The 22149-nt window shown below is 42.1% G+C and overlaps 1 protein-coding gene across 3 annotated transcripts in view; it reads right to left on the minus strand.

The window, feature by feature from the left end:
• Positions 1-22149, minus strand: part of LOC306866505 (E3 ubiquitin-protein ligase rnf213-alpha-like) — a 131179-nt gene extending 109030 nt beyond the window's left edge. For 2 of the 3 annotated variants that reach the window (XM_079411754.1, XM_079411752.1), the window contains exons 1-2: positions 21996-22149; positions 19286-19401 (exon numbers count right to left, since the gene is read on the minus strand). In XM_079411754.1, the coding sequence (XP_079267880.1) occupies positions 19286-19388 (103 nt within the window). In that variant the 5' untranslated portion in view covers positions 19389-19401; positions 21996-22149. Of the gene's footprint in view, positions 1-19285; positions 19402-20128; positions 20207-21995 lie in introns of all 3 variants that reach the window. The other variant, XM_079411753.1, reaches the window with a different exon arrangement.

Raw genomic sequence — 22149 nt, forward strand, 5'->3', positions numbered from 1 at the left:
GCCATCAGTTGTGGTTTGGGCGGTTCTGGCCTATCGTGTGTTGGGGGGTTCTGGCCTTTCGTTTGTGTTGGGGGGGTTATTATTATTATTATTGTTGCTGCTCTCCCTGCTCATTCATGACAGGCTGCATGGATGGACAGGGAGTTTTGCCCAGAACAGAACCATACCGCCAAACCAAACTTTATGCTGAGTATCTATCATTTTGACGATAGTGGTCCTGACAGAAATCGAGCGTTAGCGTCAATTCTGGCAGGTCACGTGAGTCAAGCTTGCATCAGCTGATTCTCAGCCGATCACATCTACCTATAGGAATACGACACCTATTGCGGCATTCCTATATAAGCTCTATTCAGTTTGAATCGGCAGCTTTTCCCGCTTGCTCAGGAGCAAATTACCCTCCTCCATCCCCAACTCCTCCTTTCGCGCAGTCAGGACTTTGCTTTCTGATTTTACTTGCTGAATCAGACTTCTTGAATAATGTTACACTTAAATATCATTGAGTACATCAATGATATCTGCTTTGTTCTGTTCTGTTAACCCTTGGGGGGTTATTATTATTATTATTGTTGCTGCTCTCCCTGCTCATTCATGACAGGCTGCATGGATGGACAGGGAGTTTTGCCCAGAACAGAACCATACCGCCAAACCAAACTTTATGCTGAGTATCTATCATTTTGACGATAGTGGTCCTGACAGAATTTAACTTTGGCTTAATCCTGGCTGAAAGGGATAGTTCACTCAAAAACAAAAATTCTGTCATTAATTACTCACTCATGTTGTTCCAAACCCATAAGACCTTTCTTCATCTTCGGAAAACAATTTAAGATATTTCTGGTGAAATCTGAGAGCTCTCTGACTCTCTATAGACAGCAAGGGAACAACTACTGATGTCAAATCAATGCCCTTACTACGTTTCTGGGCCTTGACCATGGTAGTACCCTTGCTGTCTATGGGAGGGTCAGAGAGCTCTCAGATTTCATCAAAAATATCTTAATTTGTAGGGCTGGTCCGAATACCATTTTTTGAGCTTCGAAGCTTCGGTAGTAATCAACACCGAATATTCGAAGCTTCGGAGGGAGGGGGCTGAACATATTCTTCTCTCTAATAAAGTCAGGAATCTCTGTGTGTCTGTCTGTTTGCATTTTTATTGTGTCGAGAACCGTTCATCCAATGACTTCACGCGTGGTGGGTGTGTTGCTGCGGACCTAAGGGAGTGCAGTGTCACATTTTGGTGCAATATGGACATGCGACACGTTCAGAATTAATACAATTTTAATAAACTACAGAACAACTTACTCATTCCCGCAGCTTTCGAGTTTATAATGAGGGAAATTCCTGCAAACATTTTGTTCAATATAGCATGTAGGTTAGATGAGTAAATAAATCCCCACAAAATATCAGATTAAATCAGTCATTTGAAAACAGCGCGAGTGATTCAGCTGTACCGCATCTTCTCTCTTTCACTCTTTCAAAGCGGCTTCACATCGGCGCATCTAGTCTGCACTACAGGAGCTACTGCGAGCTGACCCAAGACTTTCGCTCGCATCTCGGAACAGTTGACAAAGAAAACGCATGCATCGCATTCTGTTTTGTGATAGCAGAGGGTCAGTTCACATGTCGCGTCTTTTACGCGCTTAAGTTCATTACTTCAAATGTAGATATGCAGCAGACGCGCTCGTAATAGAAGATTTTTCATGAAATAGGCTAATATGCCTGAATAATATAGGTCAGCACGAATGTCTTTCATTGGCGAACGATCTGTTGCTGGTGCAGATGTTCAGCCAGGCGGACAAGTTGAGAACCATTTCGCGAGGATGCCAGGTGTTCGAGAAAAAAAATCAAATAACATTGCAATCTTAAAACAAAAATAATGCTTTTAAAACAAACTAAAAATGATAAAAAAAAAGCACAGACTAATTGAGTAAAAAGGCTAACAACGTGTTTATGTCACGGTATATTAATCTACTGCCTCCTTCATGTCTCGTGTATCATTGTCTGTGTCTGTGTATTGTGTGCGAGTGGGCGTGTCCCTCGCTCGTGATCAGCGCGCCAGCTGATCTCAATTCCCACACCAGCTGCTGCCAATTCACTCAGCTATAAAGCCTCACTAAATCTTCTCTCCCTTGTCAGATCGTTGAATGTTCCTGGATGTGCCTCAGTCAGTGTCTCTTCGTGTACCTTTGTCTTCCTGTTCGTGTTCGAGTGTGTCAGAAGTCTTCGTCCCACCCGGATCATCACCTGCACTGGATTCATCCCCGACACTCTTCACCTGCACTGGATTCATCCCCGACACTCTTCACCTGCACTGGATTCATCACCGACACTCTCCACCTGCACGCTGTTCATCTGGTCCCTGCGCCACGACATCATCCGAGAGACTGTTGTCTGTATTGTGCTGTGTATCTGACTATTAAATATAACTTCACCTGCATCTTTGCTTCCGCCTCAGTTTCGTGACAGAACGATCTGACCAGAGAATGGAAGCAGCAGGCGGATCATCCTCATCTCTGGAGGACTTCCTCAGAGCCAGCGTCTCTCGGATGGATGCCCAGGAGAAGAGCATGAACGAGTCCGGGCTGGCGATTCATGCTCTCATGGCGCAGGTGTCCGAGCTCACCCAGAAAATGGAACATCTGCAAATCTCTGCTGCGCCACCCACACCGCCAGCTCCCCTCATACCACCAGAGAGCGTCTCCCAGCCAGAGCCCCGCCTACCAGCTCCGGAAAGGTATAGTAGTGAGCCGAACTATTGCAGAGCATTTCTTACGCGTTGTTCTATGCATTTTGCTCTGCAGCCTAGGACCTTCGCCAACGAACAGAGCAGGGTGGCGTTCGTGCTCACCCTTCTGACTGGGAGAGCAGCACTATGGGGAACGGCAGTGTGGGAGAACCAGGATCCATGCTGTACCTCGTTTCAGACACTCTCCGCCGAGATGAAAAGAGTCTTTGACCGCGCGGCCGCGGGAAAGGAGGCGGCCCGGATCCTCGCGGATCTGAGACAAGGGGAGCGATCGGTAGCGGATTACTCCATCGAGTTCCGGACCTTGGCGGCAGAGTGTCAGTGGAACGAGGAGGCGCAGTGGGATATGTTCCTGCATGGGCTGGCTGACCGCGTCCAGAGGGAGATCTATATGCTGGATTTACCCACCACCCTGAATGGGCTGATCGAACTGGCTCTTCGGGTGGACTCCCGACTCTCGCGAGTTGAAAGGCGGAGGGCTCCTACTCGATTTCCGGAGGAAACGCCGACACTCAGAGCCAGTGACAGGGACGCGGTCAGCCCCGTCTACGATCCCGAGCCCATGCAGGTCGGGCGAGCTCGGCTGTCTCGGGAGGAGAAGGAGAGGCGGAGGTCCCAGGGCCTTTGCCTTTACTGTGGTACGGCGGGACATTTCGCATACAACTGCCCAGTAAAAGGCCAAGCCCGGCAGTGAATCTGAGGCTACTGTCGGGTGGGATTTCCGCTGAAAAGACCTCATTTACATCTACACTCCTCCCGGTAAGACTAAGGTGGACAGCACACACTCACGACGATCAAGCACTATTGGACTCTGGGGCAGAGGGTAATTTTATGGACCACAAGTTTGCTCTCCGGATTCAGGTTCCCCTCCTACCCCTCACTCATACCATCTCAGTCCACGCCCTCAATGGCCAAACCTTGCCTACCATTTCCTTCACCACTGGACCCATCACACTCATTGTATCTGGCAATCACACTGAAATCATTTCATTTTACATTCTGGACTCCCCCCTGGCACCCATTGTTTTAGGACACCCCTGGCTTACCAAGCACAACCCCAGGATAGATTGGCAGCAGAAATCTGTATCGGAATGGAGCACTAAATGTCATGAGTCTTGTCTTGTGTCTGCTTGTCCGTCTGTTTCTGTTTCCACTTTGCAGGAGGAGGCAGGGGATTTGTCTAACGTGCCCACGGAGTATCTAGACCTGAAGGAGGTGTTCAGTAAGTCTCATGCTGCTTCTCTCCCTCCACATCGTCCCTATGACTGTGCCATAGAGTTATTGCCAGGTACGTCTCCGCCTAAGGGCAAATTATATTCACTTTCTGTTCCAGAGAGAGAGGTTATGGAGAAATATATTTCTGATTCTCTAGCAGCGGGGTTCATCCGGCCCTCCTCTTCTCCCGCGGGGGCGGGGTTCTTTTTTGTGGGGAAGAAGGACGGATCACTGCGACCTTGCATTGACTACCGAGGGTTGAACAGCATCACGGTAAAGAATACCTATCCTTTGCCGCTGATGTCTTCAGCTTTCGAGAGGTTGCAGGGAGCGTCGATCTTCACTAAATTGGACTTACGTAACGCTTATCATTTGGTCCGCATCAGGAGGGGGGACGAATGGAAGACTGCTTTTAACACCCCCAGGGGGCACTTTGAATACTTGGTCATGCCCTTCGGGCTGTCCAACTCCCCGGCAGTCTTCCAGGCACTCGTCAACGACGTGCTGCGAGATATGGTCGATCAATTCATATATGTTTACCTGGATGACATATTGATTTTTTCTTCTTCTCTCCAGGAGCACGTGCAGCACGTTCGACGAGTGCTTCAGAGGCTGTTAGAGAATGGGCTTTTTGTCAAGGCGGAGAAATGCGCTTTTCATGCACAGTCGGTTCCTTTCCTAGGGTACATCGTGTCGTCTGAGGGAGTGCGCATGGACCCTGACAAGGTTAAGGCTGTGGTGGATTGGCCAAGCCCAGACTCCCGCAAGGCCCTGCAGAGGTTTCTGGGGTTCGCCAATTTTTACCGGCGGTTTATTCACAATTTCAGCCAACTAGCCTCTCCTCTGACCGCCTTGACCTCCCCCAGAACTACGTTCAGGTGGTCAAACGCAGCTGAGGCTGCGTTTGCCAAACTGAAGGACCGCTTTGTTTCAGCCCCCATCTTAATTACCCCTGATCCATCACGTCAGTTCGTGGTGGAGGTCGATGCGTCAGAGGTGGGGGTAGGTGCAGTGCTATCCCAGCGCTCTCCGGCAGACGACAGAATGCATCCATGCGCGTTTTTGTCCCACCGTTTGTCCCCTGCCGAGAGTAATTATGACATTGGTAACAGAGAGTTGTTGGCAGTCAAGCTAGCATTGGAAGAATGGCGCCACTGGTTGGAAGGGTCGGGGGTACCTTTCATCGTATGGACCGATCACAAGAATTTAGAATACATTAAAACTGCCAAAAGATTGAACTCTAGGCAGGCTCGGTGGGCACTTTTTTTCGGACGTTTTGACTTCACTCTCTCGTACCGCCCGGGCTCCAAGAACATCAAGCCCGATTCTTTATCACGCATTTTTGACCGTTCCGATCGCCCGTCTACTCCCGAGTGTATTTTTCCGGAGACCCTTATCATCTCCGCACTCACATGGGAGGTCGAATCGAAGGTCAAGACGGCCTTGCAAGGGGTAACGCCTCCGGTCGGTTGCCCACCGAACCGGTTATTTGTGCCAGAGGGATTACGGTCCGACGTTATTCAGTGGGGTCATTGTTCCAGTGTGGCTTGTCATCCAGGAGTCAGTCGCACTACATCTTTAGTCAAGCAACGATTTTGGTGGCCACTTATGGCTCGCGATGTTCACAGTTTTGTTTTGGCTTGCTCAGTTTGTGCCACTGGTAAGACTTCCAATAGACCCCCAGATGGGCTCCTTCAACCGCTGCCGGTCCCTTCGAGACCCTGGTCCCATATCGCTCTAGATTTTGTCACCGCCCTCCCACCCTCTCAGGGTAACACGGTAGTTTTGACCGTGGTGGACCGGTTCTCGAAGGCGGCTCACTTTATTCCCTTGCCCAAATTACCCTCAGCCAAGGAGACAGCGGTAACAGTCGTTGACCACGTCTTTCGGTTACATGGCCTCCCGACGGACGTGGTTTCCGACAGAGGTCCCCAATTTGTGTCCAAATTTTGGCGAGAGTTTTGTAAATTGCTGGGTGCTACTGTTAGTCTGTCCTCAGGGTTTCATCCCCAGAGCAATGGTCAAACCGAGAGAGCCAACCAGGATTTGGAGAGAACGTTGCGATGTCTGGTCTCCAAGAATCCTTCCTCATGGAGCCAACAACTGTCAATGGTGGAGTACGCCCACAATTCGTTGCCAGTGTCATCTACGGGCCTATCTCCGTTTGAAGGTAGTATAGGTTACCAGCCACCAATTTTTCCTAGTCTGGAATCCGAGGTCGCGGTCCCCTCCGCTCACGCCTTTGTCCAGAGGTGTCATCGCACTTGGACTAGAGCCCGCGAGACTCTACTCCAAGTGGGAGCGCGCACCAAGGCCAAGGCCGATCGCCACCGGTCTAGACCTCCCGTATACGTCGTCGGTTCCAAAGTGTGGCTTTCTACCAAGAACATTCCTCTCCGCTCCGTTTCTAATAAACTTGCTCCCAAATTCATTGGCCCGTTTGCTGTCACTAAAATCATTAGTCCGGTGGCAGTTCGCCTCAATCTTCCTCCAGTGTACAGGAGAATTCATCCCGTCTTCCATGTGTCCAAAATTAAACCCGTTTTTTATTCCCGCATTAATCCGCCAGCCCCGGTTCCCCCACCGCCGCGACTCGTAGAAGGGGAACCTGCTTATTCGGTCGATCGTATTCTGGACTCTAGGCGGAGGGGACGCGGATTCCAGTACTTGGTGGACTGGGAAGGTTACGGTCCGGAGGAGAGAAGTTGGGTGCCTGCTAGAGACATTCTGGATCACTCCCTTATCGATGATTACAATCGACAGGTAAGGGAGTCTGGGGACGCCAGGAGGCATTCCTAGGAGGGAGGGTACTGTCACGGTATATTAATCTACTGCCTCCTTCATGTCTCGTGTATCATTGTCTGTGTCTGTGTATTGTGTGCGAGTGGGCGTGTCCCTCGCTCGTGATCAGCGCGCCAGCTGATCTCAATTCCCACACCAGCTGCTGCCAATTCACTCAGCTATAAAGCCTCACTAAATCTTCTCTCCCTTGTCAGATCGTTGAATGTTCCTGGATGTGTTGGATGTGCCTCAGTCAGTGTCTCTTCGTGTACCTTTGTCTTCCTGTTCGTGTTCGAGTGTGTCAGAAGTCTTCGTCCCACCCGGATCATCACCTGCACTGGATTCATCCCTGACACTCTTCACCTGCACTGGATTCATCCCCGACACTCTTCACCTGCACTGGATTCATCACCGACACTCTCCACCTGCACGCTGTTCATCTGGTCCCTGCGCCACGACATCATCCGAGAGACTGTTGTCTGTATTGTGCTGTGTATCTGACTATTAAATATAACTTCACCTGCATCTTTGCTTCCGCCTCAGTTTCGTGACAGTTTATTAGATCCTGTACCCACTAAACTACTGAAAGAGTTGTTACCTGTAGCAGAAGAACCGCTTCTCAATATTATTAACTCATCGTTATCTTTAGGTCAAGCTGACGGTTATTAAGCCTCTTATTAAGAAACCACAACTAAATTCTAATGAACTGGCAAATTACAGACCCATTTCAAATCTTCCGTTTATGTCAAAAATTGTGTCTACTCAATTATGCTCCTTTTTGCAAAAAAATGATCTCTATGAAGAATTTCAATCAGGTTTCAGGCCCAATCATAGTACAGAAACTGCACTTGTTAAAATTACGAATGACTTACTACTTGCTTCAGATCAAGGCTGCACCTCATTGCTAGTATTACTTGATCTTAGTGCTGCGTTTGACACTATAGACCATAATATACTCATAGATCGATTACAAAAATATATTGGTATTCAAGGACAGGCTTTAAGATGGTTTAGATCCTACCTGTCCGATCGCTACCACTTTGTTCATTTAAATGGGGAGTCATCTCAATTATCACCAGTAAAGTATGGAGTACCACAAGGATCTGTCCTAGGTCCTCTGCTATTTTCAATTTACATGTTGCCCCTTGGAAATATTATTAGAAAACACGGGATAAGTTTTCATTGCTATGCTGATGATACTCAATTATATATCTCAACAAGACCAGATGAAACTTCTCAACTATCTATGCTAATAGATTGTGTAAAAAGTGTAAAAGATTGGATGACCAATAATTTCCTCCTACTAAATTCAGATAAGACAGAGATATTACTTACTGGACCAAAAAAACGTACACAGAATCTCGTGGATTATGATTTGCAACTAGACGGATGTACTGTTACGTCCTCTAAAGTCAAAAATCTGGGTGTTATTTTAGACAGCAACTTGTCCTTTGAAAATCATATTTCCCATGTTACAAAAACAGCATTCTTCCATCTTAGAAACATTGCCAAGCTTCGAAGCATGCTACCTGTTTCTGATGCAGAAAAGCTAGTTCATGCATTCATGACCTCTAGACTGGACTATTGTAATGCACTGTTAGCTGGTTGTCCTGCATCTTCAATAAACAAGCTACAGATAGTCCAAAATGCAGCGGCTAGAGTTCTTACCAGATCAAGAAAATATGATCATATTACTCCAATTTTACAGTCTCTGCATTGGCTACCTATTAAGTTCCGTATCATTTACAAATTATTATTACTTGCCTATAAGGCCCTAAATGGTTTAGCACCTGCGTATCAAATTGTCTTCTACCACGCTATAATCCAACCCGCTCTCTAAGGTCGCAAAACTCTGGACTTTTGGTAGTACCTAGGATAGCAAAGTCCACTAAAGGAGGTAGAGCTTTTTCACATTTGGCTCCCAAACTCTGGAATAGCCTTCCTGATAACATTCGGGGTTCAGACACACTCTCTCTGTTTAAATCTAGATTAAAGACACATCTCTTTAGCCAAGCATACACATAATGCATTTTATAATCTTGTACTGCAGTTATATCTGATCAAATGTACATTATTATTATTCTTTAGCTTGGGTTGAACAATTTATGTTTGCTTAGATGGAACAGCAGCTACGCTAATCATGTCTCTGCTTGTCTCTACGTTTCTGCAGCCAGGAATTACAGAACTTCAGTCTGGATCTAACCATTACATGATCTGAGATGACCGAACACCTGAGATGGAGGATCAGCGCCGGGAGATGACGTATGTGTCCCTGATCGTAGGCAGAGGCCAAACACCTGGATGAACACCAGAGACAGATCCCCATTGAGGACCCCGCCACTTAGACAGCCATCGGAAAAGACCACTGGAACCAGCTGAGCCCATTCAACCTGACTTGCTGCAGTTTGGAACTGAACTACTGGTTTGTTTGGCCAGAGGAGAATTGGCCCCCCGACTGAGCCTGGTTTCTCCCAAGGTTTTTTTTTCTCTATTCTGTCACCGATGGAGTTTTGGTTCCTTGCCGCTGTCGCCTCTGGCTTGCTTAGTTGGGGACGCTTCATTTCCAGCGATATCGCCGACCTTATTGCAAAGACACTATTCAAACTTATTGACACTTTATTTTCCTTTTTTGATATTGTGCAGTGCTTTGACACAATTTGCATTGTAAAAAGCGCTATATAAGTAAGGTGACTTGACTTGACTTGACTTGACTCTCATATTAGCGGTCGGCAGCACGGCAGAAACATTCCCTTCATATTATTGATACTAAAATTAATATAGCAAAATTATTAACTTATTATTATAAGCTCAATTCAAATCCAATTAATATTCGATTGTATGAAATGCAAGTGCATATATTACGTAACGTGACCAAAACTTCACTGGTTCTAGCGTTGTCACACACGCACGCTTGAGCTTACTTTATTACATCTGTATGTGCGCTGATCAGTTGTAAATAAAAGTTCAAAATCTGAATTTTTGAATGATGCACTCACCTGTCGTCTCTTAATTTCTGAAAAGATCAGGATGAGCAAGTGACAAGTGCTTAAAAAGGCTTGATGTGTTGTCTCTGTGGAAACACATGATTTAAAGCAACGCTTGCATACAGGTGCAGTAAGGTCAGTTCCTTCACCTTTGTCATCGGTTTTCTATGCAAAGTAATGCCATATTTCACTTCTACTGTTCTCTTTATTTATTCATTTCGGGTGCGTTGACAAGAGTTTAATCTGTTTGATGATCCATCGCGTTTTTCTGTTGTCACATTTTCCGGTTGCACAGCAAATTGGGAAGTACTGCCTCCTACAAGTGCATTTCGCAACTGCAGTGTATGAAATATAGAACTGAGCAAAAGCTTTAAAAAAGCTTTAACAGCTCTGACATTGTGCATGCACATCTACGTGTAGCCATTCAACCACATTTGAACTGAGTGGACAGGGAAATTGCTGTAAATACAGACAATAAGAAAGAAAAACAAAAAATCAAACCCGTTTAAAACCCAGCAACACAAGTGTACCTGAAACTTTACAGCAGCAACACTACTTTAACAAAAAAGCAAACCAGCAAGATTTAATTGACATCATCGCTCTCGCTGTACTTTGATATCATGCACAGAACAGCCTGTGCAGTGCTGCTTCAAGTCAAACACCTATTGTGTTTTGTTAGGAGATGCAGAACAGGGGTCCGTTCTTCGTACCTCGCTTAAGGACTGTAAAGAGATGGACTAATGAGACAGAGCGGGTTTTACAAGCCTGTCTCGACCTTACTGATTGGAGTGTTTTTGAAGCTGCTGATGATCTGGACGAGCTCACAGAGACTGTAACATCATATATCAGTTTCTGTGAAGATGTGCATTCCTACCAGGACTCATCTAACTTATAACAACGACAAACCGTGGTTCACTGCAAAACTCAGACAGCTCCGTCAGGCCAAAGAAGATGCTTACAGGAATGGGACCAGAGTCTTGTACAAACAGGCCAAATACACACTGGAAAAGGAGATCAGAGTGGCAAAGAGGAATTATTCAGATAAGTTAAGGATCCAATTCTCTTCCAGTGACACGGCTTCAGTGTGGAAAGGTCTGAAAGACATCAATTACAAGACACTATCCCCCAGCACTGTGGAGAATCAACAACTGGTAGACGATCTTAATGAGTTCTATTCCAGGTTTAAAAAAACACCATTCACACCTCCTGCCTCCCCCCTCTCCCCCACACCTGAACTGCAGATAAGAGAAGTAGATGTGCGTCAGGTCTTCAAAAAGAACAAGAGAAGGAAGGCACCAGGCCCAGACGGTGTGACACAAGCCTGTCTGAAATCCTGTGCTGATCAGCTGGCCCCCATCTTAACACAGATCTTCAACAAATCACTGGAGTCCCCTCATGCTTCAAACGCTCCACCATAATCCCCATCCAAAAGAAACCCAAGATTACAGGACTTAACGACTACAGACCTGTGGCTCTAACATCTGTGGTCATGAAGTCATTTGAAAAACTGGTTTTGGCTTATCTGAAGGACATCACTGGACCCCTGCAGTTTGCCTACAGAGCAAACAGGTCTGTGGATGATGCAGTCAAGATGGGACTGCATTACACACTGCAACACCTAGACAGACCAGGGGACTTATGTGAGGATCCTGTTTGTGGACTTCAGCTCGGCCTTTAACACTATAATTCCAGACCTCCTCCTGCCCAAACTAACTCAGCTCTCCGTCCCCACCTATGTCTGTCAGTGGATCAACAGCTTCCTGACAGACAGGCAGCAGCTAGTGAGTCTGGGAAAATTCACATCCAACACCCACACCATCAGCACTGGAGCTCCTCAGGGCTGCGTTCTCTCCCCACTGCTCTTCTCCCTCTACACCAACGACTGCACATCTAACGTCCCCTCTGTCAAGCTCCTGGAGTTTCCAGATGACACCACACTGATCGGCCTCATTCAGGACGGTGACGAGTCTGCTTACAGACGGGAGTTTAAGGAGGTGGCTGTCTGGTGCAGTCTTAACAACCTGGAGCTCAACGCGCTCAAAACTGTGGAGATTATCGTGGACTTCAGGAGAAACCCTCCTGCTCTCCCCCCACTCACCATCATGAACAGCACTGTGACTGCAGTGGAGTCATTCAGGTTCCTGGGCACCACAATTTCTCAGGACCTGAAGTGGGACAATCACATTGACTCTATTGTGAAAAAGGCCCAGCAGAGGTTGTACTTCCTTCGCCAGCTGAGGAAGTTCAACTTGCCACAGGACTTGCTGAAACAGTTCTACTCTGCCATCATTGAATCTCTGCACTTCAATAACTGTCTGGTTCAGCTCAGCTACCAAATCTGACCTCAGAAGACTACAGAGCGTAGTCCAGACAGCTGAGCAAATCATTGGTACAACCTTCCCCACTCTCCAAGAACTGTACTTATCCAGAGTGAGCAAAAGGGCTGGCAAAATCACTCTGGACCCCCTCACATCCAACACACTCCCTCTTTGAACTGTTACCGTCTGGTCGATGCAACACAGCTCTGAGAACCAGAACGACCAGACACAGAAACAGTTTCTTCCCTCAGGCAATCCATCTCATGAACACTTGACAATAAAACGCAGAACACACAACTCTATTATTTGTTCACCACACTTGCTTAAGTTGAGAAAACTCAAAAATCTGCTAAAGCTGGTTGCTTTAAAATTTTAAGTTGGCTCAACGTTTTCTTTTTTTTACAGTGTGGTAGACTCAACTGGTTTTATTCTCAAACTTATATTTTGTCTTATTATGCAGTAATTATGTTCGATACCTATGACTGACCTTAATATTCTGAGTTGTAATAGGCCTAAATGGCCCTCACAAATGTACAGGTTTTCTGGATCTTTTGCGAAGAAGAAAGACTGATATAGTGTTAGATCAAGAATCCCATTTGAAAGAGGATATACACAGGTGTAATAATACGTTTTATGAAGTTGTAAGAATTACAGAACCTCAGACACTTTCAATTCCTGAGATGGACAACACACACACAGTGCATTAACATACAGACATCTGTCTCCACATCCCACTGAGAGAAAATGCAGGAAAATGCCTCTCTCACATATGCATCAGTTCCTTTTCATCCCCTTCCTTCCCCTCACCCATCCTTCACTCACTCAGCTCACTCAGAATGGTCGATAGAAGAATGTAAAGTTCTACATTAATGCAAGTGATATTTACAGTCATGTTTGGTATCATTTGAATTGTCTCAGGGCGACTGGTACAATGGTCTCATTCTTATAAGAAGTAAACTAAAAGGTAATACAGATCCTAAGAGTTCAGAGATATTTTGCATACTGTAGAGGGTGGGTCAGTTCCCAGTGGTTTTCATGCAAATTACCTTCTGTCCCAAAAGGTGCTAACTCGGCTTGATCAAAGCAAATTCAAATTGTTAGTTCCTGCCTACATTTCAGGGGTGTTGGTCTTGGTCTGAGGTACTTAAGGAAAATGTTGCAAAAGGGTCGGGCCGATTCTGTAGCCAGAAGCCCGTAGTGTGGTGTGTCTCAATACTTAACACTATGTATTTCTGTAAAGTCAGGTATGCATTCTTTACTCATAGGTTTATCTTTGAGAATTTGATGTTTTGTATTGATATGATTTGATCTCTTTGAATTGCTGTGCAATTGACATAATACATACAGTATTTACCTGACTGAGAATAAATTGTTACATTTGACCTTATTCTATTTTACTCTGTAATTATTGACTCTAGTAGATTACGTTGCATCCTTGTTAAAGACATGAGCAACCGAATGAACGAGTAAATATAAAGTCAAGAGTTAACTAGAATAATCAAATATCAGAAGAATACAAATTAGAAATAGACAAGCAATCAATTTGTATTTCAAGCTAAATACGAGGTCATAATAAAATGGAGTCAGATTAAATGATCAAATGGAGTCAGATTAGAGTTTAACTTAAATTGAAGAAATTTGCACATTGAAAAGACCGAACACGCAGGAACCCTTCATCCACTATTTGGATACCTTCTTTGGGCCAAATGGGTGGACCTTACAAAGTGGGATCTCACTCATCTTCGGATACTAAAACCAAGGGTGTCCTAATATTGGTGCGGAAGACTTTAAATATTACTATTTTAGACAAAGTTTGTGATACAGATGGCTAGAATAACACATATAAAAACAATAGTGGAGAATAGGAATATTGTATTTCTTTCAGTTTATGCCCCTATGTCCTGACCTTACTTGTTCTCAGTTTTGTCAACCTATCTCTTGAAATTTTCGGATTTTGAAATTGTATTGGGTGCAGATACGAATTCTGTAATGTCGCATATCCTAGATAGATCTGGACCAAAGGAATCACACTCAAAATATTTTATTACGTTTTTTTCAGAATATGAATCCGTCATCTTCTCCTAAATTTTAATCTCTGTTCGCAAGGATCTTTAGGCACGTTTTCGCATTGTTTGTTTTTGGGGAGTGCCCTTCTCTCATTTTTTTGGACCCAGCTCTCACAGGACCTGTTATATTTGTTGGGTACTGAGGTATGTTTGACTCCGAGCCATTTTGTCATGAATGACTTTTGGGACTTCACCTTGTCCGTCCAACAAAGATGTTTACTGTTAGCTGCTCTTACAGAAGCAAAAAATTGCTAGTCAATCGTTGGAGTCCTCCTCACACAATGGTCGGACGAACCTGGACTGTGTGTTTGTTGGACATGGTCTCGATGGAACTCTCAACTTCTCGTATACATGGATCTAGTATGGAAACTATAAGTTTGTGTCATTCAGCATTTTATGTTGTGTCTTCTTTTGTGCAATCCATGTGAAAATTATTTTATTGTGGGTTCTGAATTTGCACAGTTGTTTTTTGTTTGTTACTGCTGTTTCAGGAAGAAAATTCTATAAAAAGTTGTTAAAGTCAGTGTAAAGTGATATTAAAATGTGTTTTAATTTTTATCGCACAACAGAAAAATGTGTTATTAACCACCCAGCCAAATTTGAATGATAAAAAAAACACCAGGTAACTAAAATAAGTTATCAAAATCTTTGAAAAATAAGCAGGACTCTCTGCTCTCAAACGCTGGGGGCTAGGCGCTGAAACCACGCCCACTCGCGGGAAAGCGGTCGTCTCTCTCAACTGTCAAATACCGCTACAACCTGAATGGATGCTACTGATACTACCTCTAGTAGCTTAATTGGATTTATACAGCCATACATGTTTGAGCGTGCAAGTTCGTTATTTAACTATAGACGCGCGTCAGCGCTGCAGTGAGTTGAAACCTTCTCGTCGTCAAGGCGAGCGTGGTTCATGGTTGCTTAGCAATGGCAAACACCAGGAGAGCGCAAGCTCCGGTGCGCTTTGAAAGAAGAGAAAGCGGTACAGCTCGCGTTTCTAGATGCGAATTGTGAACGCTCCATGTTTTTAAATTGTATGTATTCTGCCACATATTGACGTCTCTGGGCTAAGACCCGGGTATGCATTCACCCTAGAACCGTCCCTGCCTAGAATCTGTATATCTAACATCACAGACATTCAAAAAGACAAACTAAGAACTTGACTTCTCAATGTAGTTATTATAGTGTTAGGGGCGGGGCCATGCTCGGTGGCTCCATTGCGTCATCGAGCCACCGTTTTAGCCCCGGCCAAAAAAAACCTGAACACAGAATTGGTGAAAAACTGTTTAACGGTTTAACTCCACAATTCAGTACTACATAGTTCATTCTTTGTAATGTGTTTCAACAATACATTTCTAACATTTGTAATGCGTTTAGAAATAATTCTCAGAATTCTCTTTACACGGACTTTAACAAAAAAAAAAATATATATATATTAAACAAACTGCTAGTAGTAGGAGTTTATCACTGAATCATTCATTCAAATTAATTCATTCGAATGGCTGATTCATTCAGGAATGAAGTGACTGTCTTTATGAATGGGTAATTGAATCAGATTCATTTAAAAACGCACGTTCATTCATAAACGAAACAAGCTGTGTTTGCAATGCAAGTCACTTAATATTAATTTCTTATTTAATAAACTGTTGTATTAAAACAATATCACATTTGCAAACTCCCTTAATAATCATTGAAAGCTGTCACTCTCCTTAGTTCATCGTAATCTCACAAAGTTCCTTTATAATCAACGAAGCTCCCTACATATGCACAATGAATGTCTTATATATCGTGTCTACACTTTGTTATAATGAGAGGATTCGTAAAAACGCCTGTGTTTTGAGCAGTGAGTGGATTCTGATTAACATTGTGTTCAAGGAATCAACAGATACAGTATGTCTGTGATACATTACTCGATGCTGCAAAAACACGTTGTATGTTAGAAACCTTTGAAGCTCCCCTCAGCGCAAACACAAATATGTTGATCGGGTCAGTCGCACAGGTGCTCCTAAATATTTTTTCATAGTCGCACGCAGTAGTTTTCAGTCACAAATGCACTGCTTCTCCATAGGTTCATGCAGGGCTGCGCATCAGCTCACATGCTAAGAGTTTTTCTCGCGCTACCCCATCTCCACCCCCAATCATTAGCGCTGTTTCGTTTTGTTTTTGACAGCGCATATAGGACAATTTTTGAAATAGCACCAGTCTACTAAAAAACATTTTCACATTTAATTCACATTTTTCACATTTCGCACTTTCAAGGACCTATATTTGTTTTCAAGTACTTTCCAGGCCTTGAATCCATGTGTCTGATATTCAAGTACTTTCAAGAAGCGTGGAAACCCTGTCACTTCATGTAACCCAACAAGATTACTTATTGACTGTCTAAAAAAAAAAAGTTGTTTTGGAGGTGAGGAAAATTATAAAAATTTGATGCTGATTACAAAGATACAAAGACAAATTTGGAATAACTTGACACACCCATTAAGACCAAAAACAATCTGATCCAGTAATATCTGTGTGAAAAAAAGGATGGGAAACTCTGTTAACTCTTGACATTTCACCAATAAGAACTTATAAGGTGCATCAGACAACGCAAGCAATGTGAGCACTTTTATACTAATATAGTGGACGTCCCAGAAAATTCACTCCATATTTGGACTGTACAATACTCTGATAATTTGCAGACAACCCAAGAACTAGACCTCAGACTCTACAGGCCTCAGTTAATCTGTTAAATGATAATGATTTTGGGATTGTTTTATAGCCACAGTACCTGGGCACCTCAGTCACTGAGTCGACCATGAACTTCTCTGTATGCCAAAGTATTTTAGAGTCAAATGTGAGGCCATCCGTCTGACAGGTAAGGTTTGGCCAAAACAGGACATTGATCTCAAGTACACCAGCAAATCTACAGCAGAACGCAACCCTCTACATTGTGAGTAAATCACTCACATATGCGACTAAATCTTCACTCTGGGCGACTAAATGATGTGTAATATTAGCCACTGGCTAATAAATTCTCAGATTTTACTCGCCAGTGTGTGAGTTGGAGGCTAAGTATAGGGCCCCGTTTACACTGTCAGTTAGATGTGACCCAATTCCAATTTGTTGCTCATATGTGTCACAGATCGGATCTGTTCTATGACAGTGTAAACAAGGAAAAAAATACATGCATTCGGATATAGCGAGATCGGATTCAGGCCAATATGAAAATCAATGGGTGACATATGTGGAAATAAATCGGATTTTCTGAGGCATCGCGTTCTGTACGTCATCAAAACTTGACAATTTGTTACTTCTCCGCAGTTTAAGGACGTTATATGGGACCTATGCTGGCAAAATGTGTAATAAAAAAAAAAATTTAAAAAGTGACAATTTTAGATTTTAGTCGAATTTGAGGTTTTCACAAAAATTAGTTCATTAAGCCCTCGTTTAGTGATCCCAATGCTCCAAATAGTAATTAAACATCTAAAAGTATCTTTAATTGTATATTTTCTGAGAGGATTAGCTTTTCTCCTCTAGCTTCGCGTGCTGACTGACATCTGAAGAGCACGCATAACTGCGTGCGATCCCGATAAATACACAGAATTACAGTATTTCAGTATTCCCGCAAACATGTTCTGTCTTAAGTAAACGCTTGGGGAACTGATGGGGAGAAACATCTGATGTGTAACTTTATATGATTCCTGCATTACAGTAGGCCGTCTGTTTCAATGTTATCGATCAATAAAAGAAAAGAGGGATCACTCGTAGCACTTCATTGAACTGCTTTTGTAGTTTTAATAATCAATTTATTTGTAATGAACACACTGAAGTGGTTTTTACATTTGATCATTTGTTTTTCATAGGCTATATGAATGCTTTTGTTTAGATGTAAAATGATAAAGGTAATGCATTATTTGTTTCTAGGCTACTGTTTTTTTTTGCATCTGTTCTTATTTATAATAGGAAAGATAAAAAAAAAAAAAAAACAGCTATATTGTAATTATTAATATAGTAGCCTAATTATTAATAAGAAAAGAACTAGAGGAAAACTTTAATCTTTCTCATAATCAACCTTGCTGATGCACGTGTGGAGGCGCTAAATGACAACAATGCATGCGGGATGCTTCAGATGGTATGGCAAGTGTAAACACATGAATCGGATATGGGTCACAATTGAAAGAAGGTGTAAACGGACAGCCAGAAAAATCAGATATAGGCAACAAATCGGAATTGAGCATCAAGACCTGCAGTGTAAACGAGGCCTAAGTTTACCACAGATAAATTTTCACTCGCCGAACACACTGACTGAGCGTTTCAGATTTTCACTCTCTGTCAAGCGATCTGCTAAATAGGCCCATTTCAAGTTTGCATTTCAACTCATCTTAATGGATGCGCAGCGCACCTGTATTTGACATACTGTAAACTCTTGTGTAAAGGCGCATGTCTCGTCATCGTTTTGTCTCACAAACACGCAAAGAGAGCGAGAGAGTCTTACTGTACATAGCATGCAGTATGTACAAAAGGCCAAAATTCCTCCAGAACGATGTGAGGGACTGGTGAAGTCACACAGAAAATGACTACTTCAAGTTTTTGCTCCTAAAAGTGGATCTAAAAGCAACTGAATCATAGGATGTCCTTAGTTTGTCACCCATTGATTTTCATATTGGCTTTTGTTTTTGCTATATAATGACACGGTGTGATATGTCATGCGTTTTTGTTCATCTGAGGTTAATTTAACAAATTTTAAGACCTGCCTAGGACCAGATTATTTATGTCCTGATATTGAAAACCATGGAATTCAATAGGATGTTTTCTTTTTCACATGACTGTATGTTATGTCTGAAACTGTCCACTGATTCAATATACAATGAATGCCACACAGATAACTCTATGGAGAAAAAACTACTGACCACAAATAAGTAAACTGAGACAGCTGTACAGAATACTGCATATAGTGTTAGATGTTATATACTGTACATATAAAATGTCCTAAGTTGTTCTGTCAAAGTAAATGTCTTTTTTATTAAATCATGTCTTAATTATTTAGTTAAACTTAACAGAAAAGTAAAAAAATAAATGTAAGAATAAAAAAAATGCATAAATAAGCATTCAAAGTAAGAAGATAAATAATAGTATGAAACAAATGCAATAAACAACAGAATCACAAATGGTAAGATCTATAAAGACTCAAGCACCCACCTGCTGCTGTCTCATTTGACTGAGATGTTAGATTACAGCCACACCGACTGCAGAAGTTTGGTGCCTTTTCCAAAGACACATGACTGCACTGAGGACACTTCATTCTTCGGTAATGTCTGCAAAGAGCACAAGTATGAGGAAAGGAGTTTTACCTCCTATTCCACAATCATGATAACACACAAGTGGTCACATGACTTCTAAGAACTCCATATTGCTTCAAAGTTCAAAGTTCACCATCTAGAAAGTGAATTTAGTAAACAGACTGTGGGAATCATGTGAATGAAAGACAACAGCCCACACTTCATCTAAGTGCAGAGATCCACATTTAAATAAATATTTAAGACACTGCTTCTATTCTGCATTTTTCTAATTTAACACAATATAATAATTCGTCAAAAGTCGTAATGTATAAATGAAACAAATGAAGAAAGACAAAAAATACATACTTTGAATTTGAGAATGGCTTGGAACTGACATAAACAAGATGATAATCATGTTCTCTAGAATGATTTAAGAATGTTCCAAAGAGCATCTTGTGATTCAATCTAAACTTGAATCTGTACAATGGAGCTCACATAGAAAACTTGGATTATTATATTAGATATTAAATATGTTATACGACCTTGAAATAATGAAATATTGAATAAATTAATAAATGAAATCTTTTTATTATTCATTTTACGTCGTTTCTAACAAATGTATTCTATTTAAATTTTTTCTTTTTTTTTTTTTGCACTGTTAATTTTTTCAACATTACATGACCGTTTTTCTAAATAACTTTGGCTAAGCATTCTACAAACACTCTATACTCTGCATCAGGAAGCCATTGTGATATGTACATACCTGACATTCACTGACCTGAACTTTCTTATGATTTTTATTATATGTTGCTTGGCAAACCTTAACAGCCAACAGCTTCATCTGTTGGTGGAAACAGATGGTGGTGGAAAAATTGATAGTTGTGATTATTAAAATTTATTGAACACTGCAGTGTTTTATTATACTATAGGTCGATGCTATTTTATAAAAGCAACAAGCCACTCCAATTTTCCTCCACTTTACTGTACATTTCTTCACTATGGTAAATTCACTGTAAATACCTGTATTTCAGAACTTCTGTGGAAATTCCACTCTTTCGCAAAATAAAAAATAATCAAGAGAACAAATAAAACTACTTGCATTAATACAAATATAACCGAATAGACAATACAGAAATTTCAACTAAATTAATATAGCTGCAAACAGCAATTACCGGGGTTCAAGCATTTTAAGGCCTAAGGTGGTATGCTTTTAGGGTCTAGGCCAACCTGGATGTATAGCTGACAGTGAAACACATCGAAAGTTGAGGACGAAACTTTACTCCATTTATTTTATTATTGCAATCAGGTTAAATCTCTTTGGGAGGACTTAAGCTATTTATCTTATTTTATAAAATGTGATTTAAAATTTTCACTGAAAGACATATTTTTGTATTTTTCTTGCAGTGACCATGCTATCGATCTTGTTAATTTTTTTGTTTTCCATTATAAATTTTTTATTCATAAAACCAAATTTCTCAATACGTTACCTAGATTTGATGTCTTTCTTGCAGAGATTTTGCTTATTGTTAAATCTCTTAAACACATTGATAACAATAAGAATAACAAATTTATTAAGGCTTATGACAATATTTTTTCTTTCTGATTGATTGTTGTTGTTTTTTGTTTTGTTTTTTCTCCTTTGTTATTGTATGTCAATATGCAGTGCTGTTTTCTTTTTGTCTTGCAATAAAAATAATAATAATAATAATTTTTTAACTCAGGATCAAGCCTGAGTTGACAGAGAAAGTTGATGATCAGCTTCATGGTACCAACAAAGCCAGATTGGAGTGGTTTGGTTTTGTCAACTCAAAACTTATCCTATAACTCTGAATGTTCATCTACCATCAGGTACAGGCCCCAGTTTTAGCGCGGAATAATAATAATAATCCTAACAATTACAATAGGGGTTTAGCACTGCGTGCTTGAACCCATAAATATAGATATGAGTTAATAAACTAGCCAATGTAAAAACATACGAATTCGTGGTTTTTTTGGGGGGAGGGGTTCAGTCGGTCCTCCTCTAACGTACATGTTGCCAAATCCCCCCAATAGAGGCCGTTGTCGCACTGTAAATTAAAAGTAATGCGAGCAAGAAGAAACCCGCCACAAAATTAAACTGTAATATATACATATTACGACTGTAATGACCAAGCGCGTATATGCGTATAAATATATATATAAGATCTACATATATATATGATCTACATATGATAAGCTGCTCCTTTACCATTATAAGATATTATTGAAAACGGCAGGCTGTGACGTGTCTGCATGGCGAACCTGTATATCCCAACCATCCTCTAATCTATTAAACAAGCAAAACTTGTGCGTCTCACATCTAATCGACGACTTAACTTCACGATCTGTGCACAATAAGCCAAGATTTTATCAGTAAAATTGCACAACTAATAGCCCAAAACAAACACGACTACGCAATACTGACGTTGACAACCAAGCAAACAATATGCTCAGACAAGTTTACTTATTAAAAGAATAAAGAGTCTGTCCGACTGTTATTTAGCTGTACAGATTATCTGATATATGATATTAACGCCCGATCAAGACGAGCTCGCAGTATGTGACATGCTAAAGCTAAACTGACACACATTATGAAGGAATTTGCATCTTACCTAGAGCAGGTGCGTTTTCACAGTCACCGTGGCATACCAGGGTGTATTTGACCCTCAGTCAGATTATCTGATCAGTTCGTATGCGCCACACACCGTGAAAGTAGCTGCTGAGGAAGAGCTGGGGAGCTTAACATAGATCAGAGTTTCGTTTCGT

Source organism: Barbus barbus (genome assembly GCF_936440315.1).
Source record: "Barbus barbus genome assembly, chromosome: 4".
Classification (NCBI taxonomy): domain Eukaryota; kingdom Metazoa; phylum Chordata; class Actinopteri; order Cypriniformes; family Cyprinidae; genus Barbus; species Barbus barbus.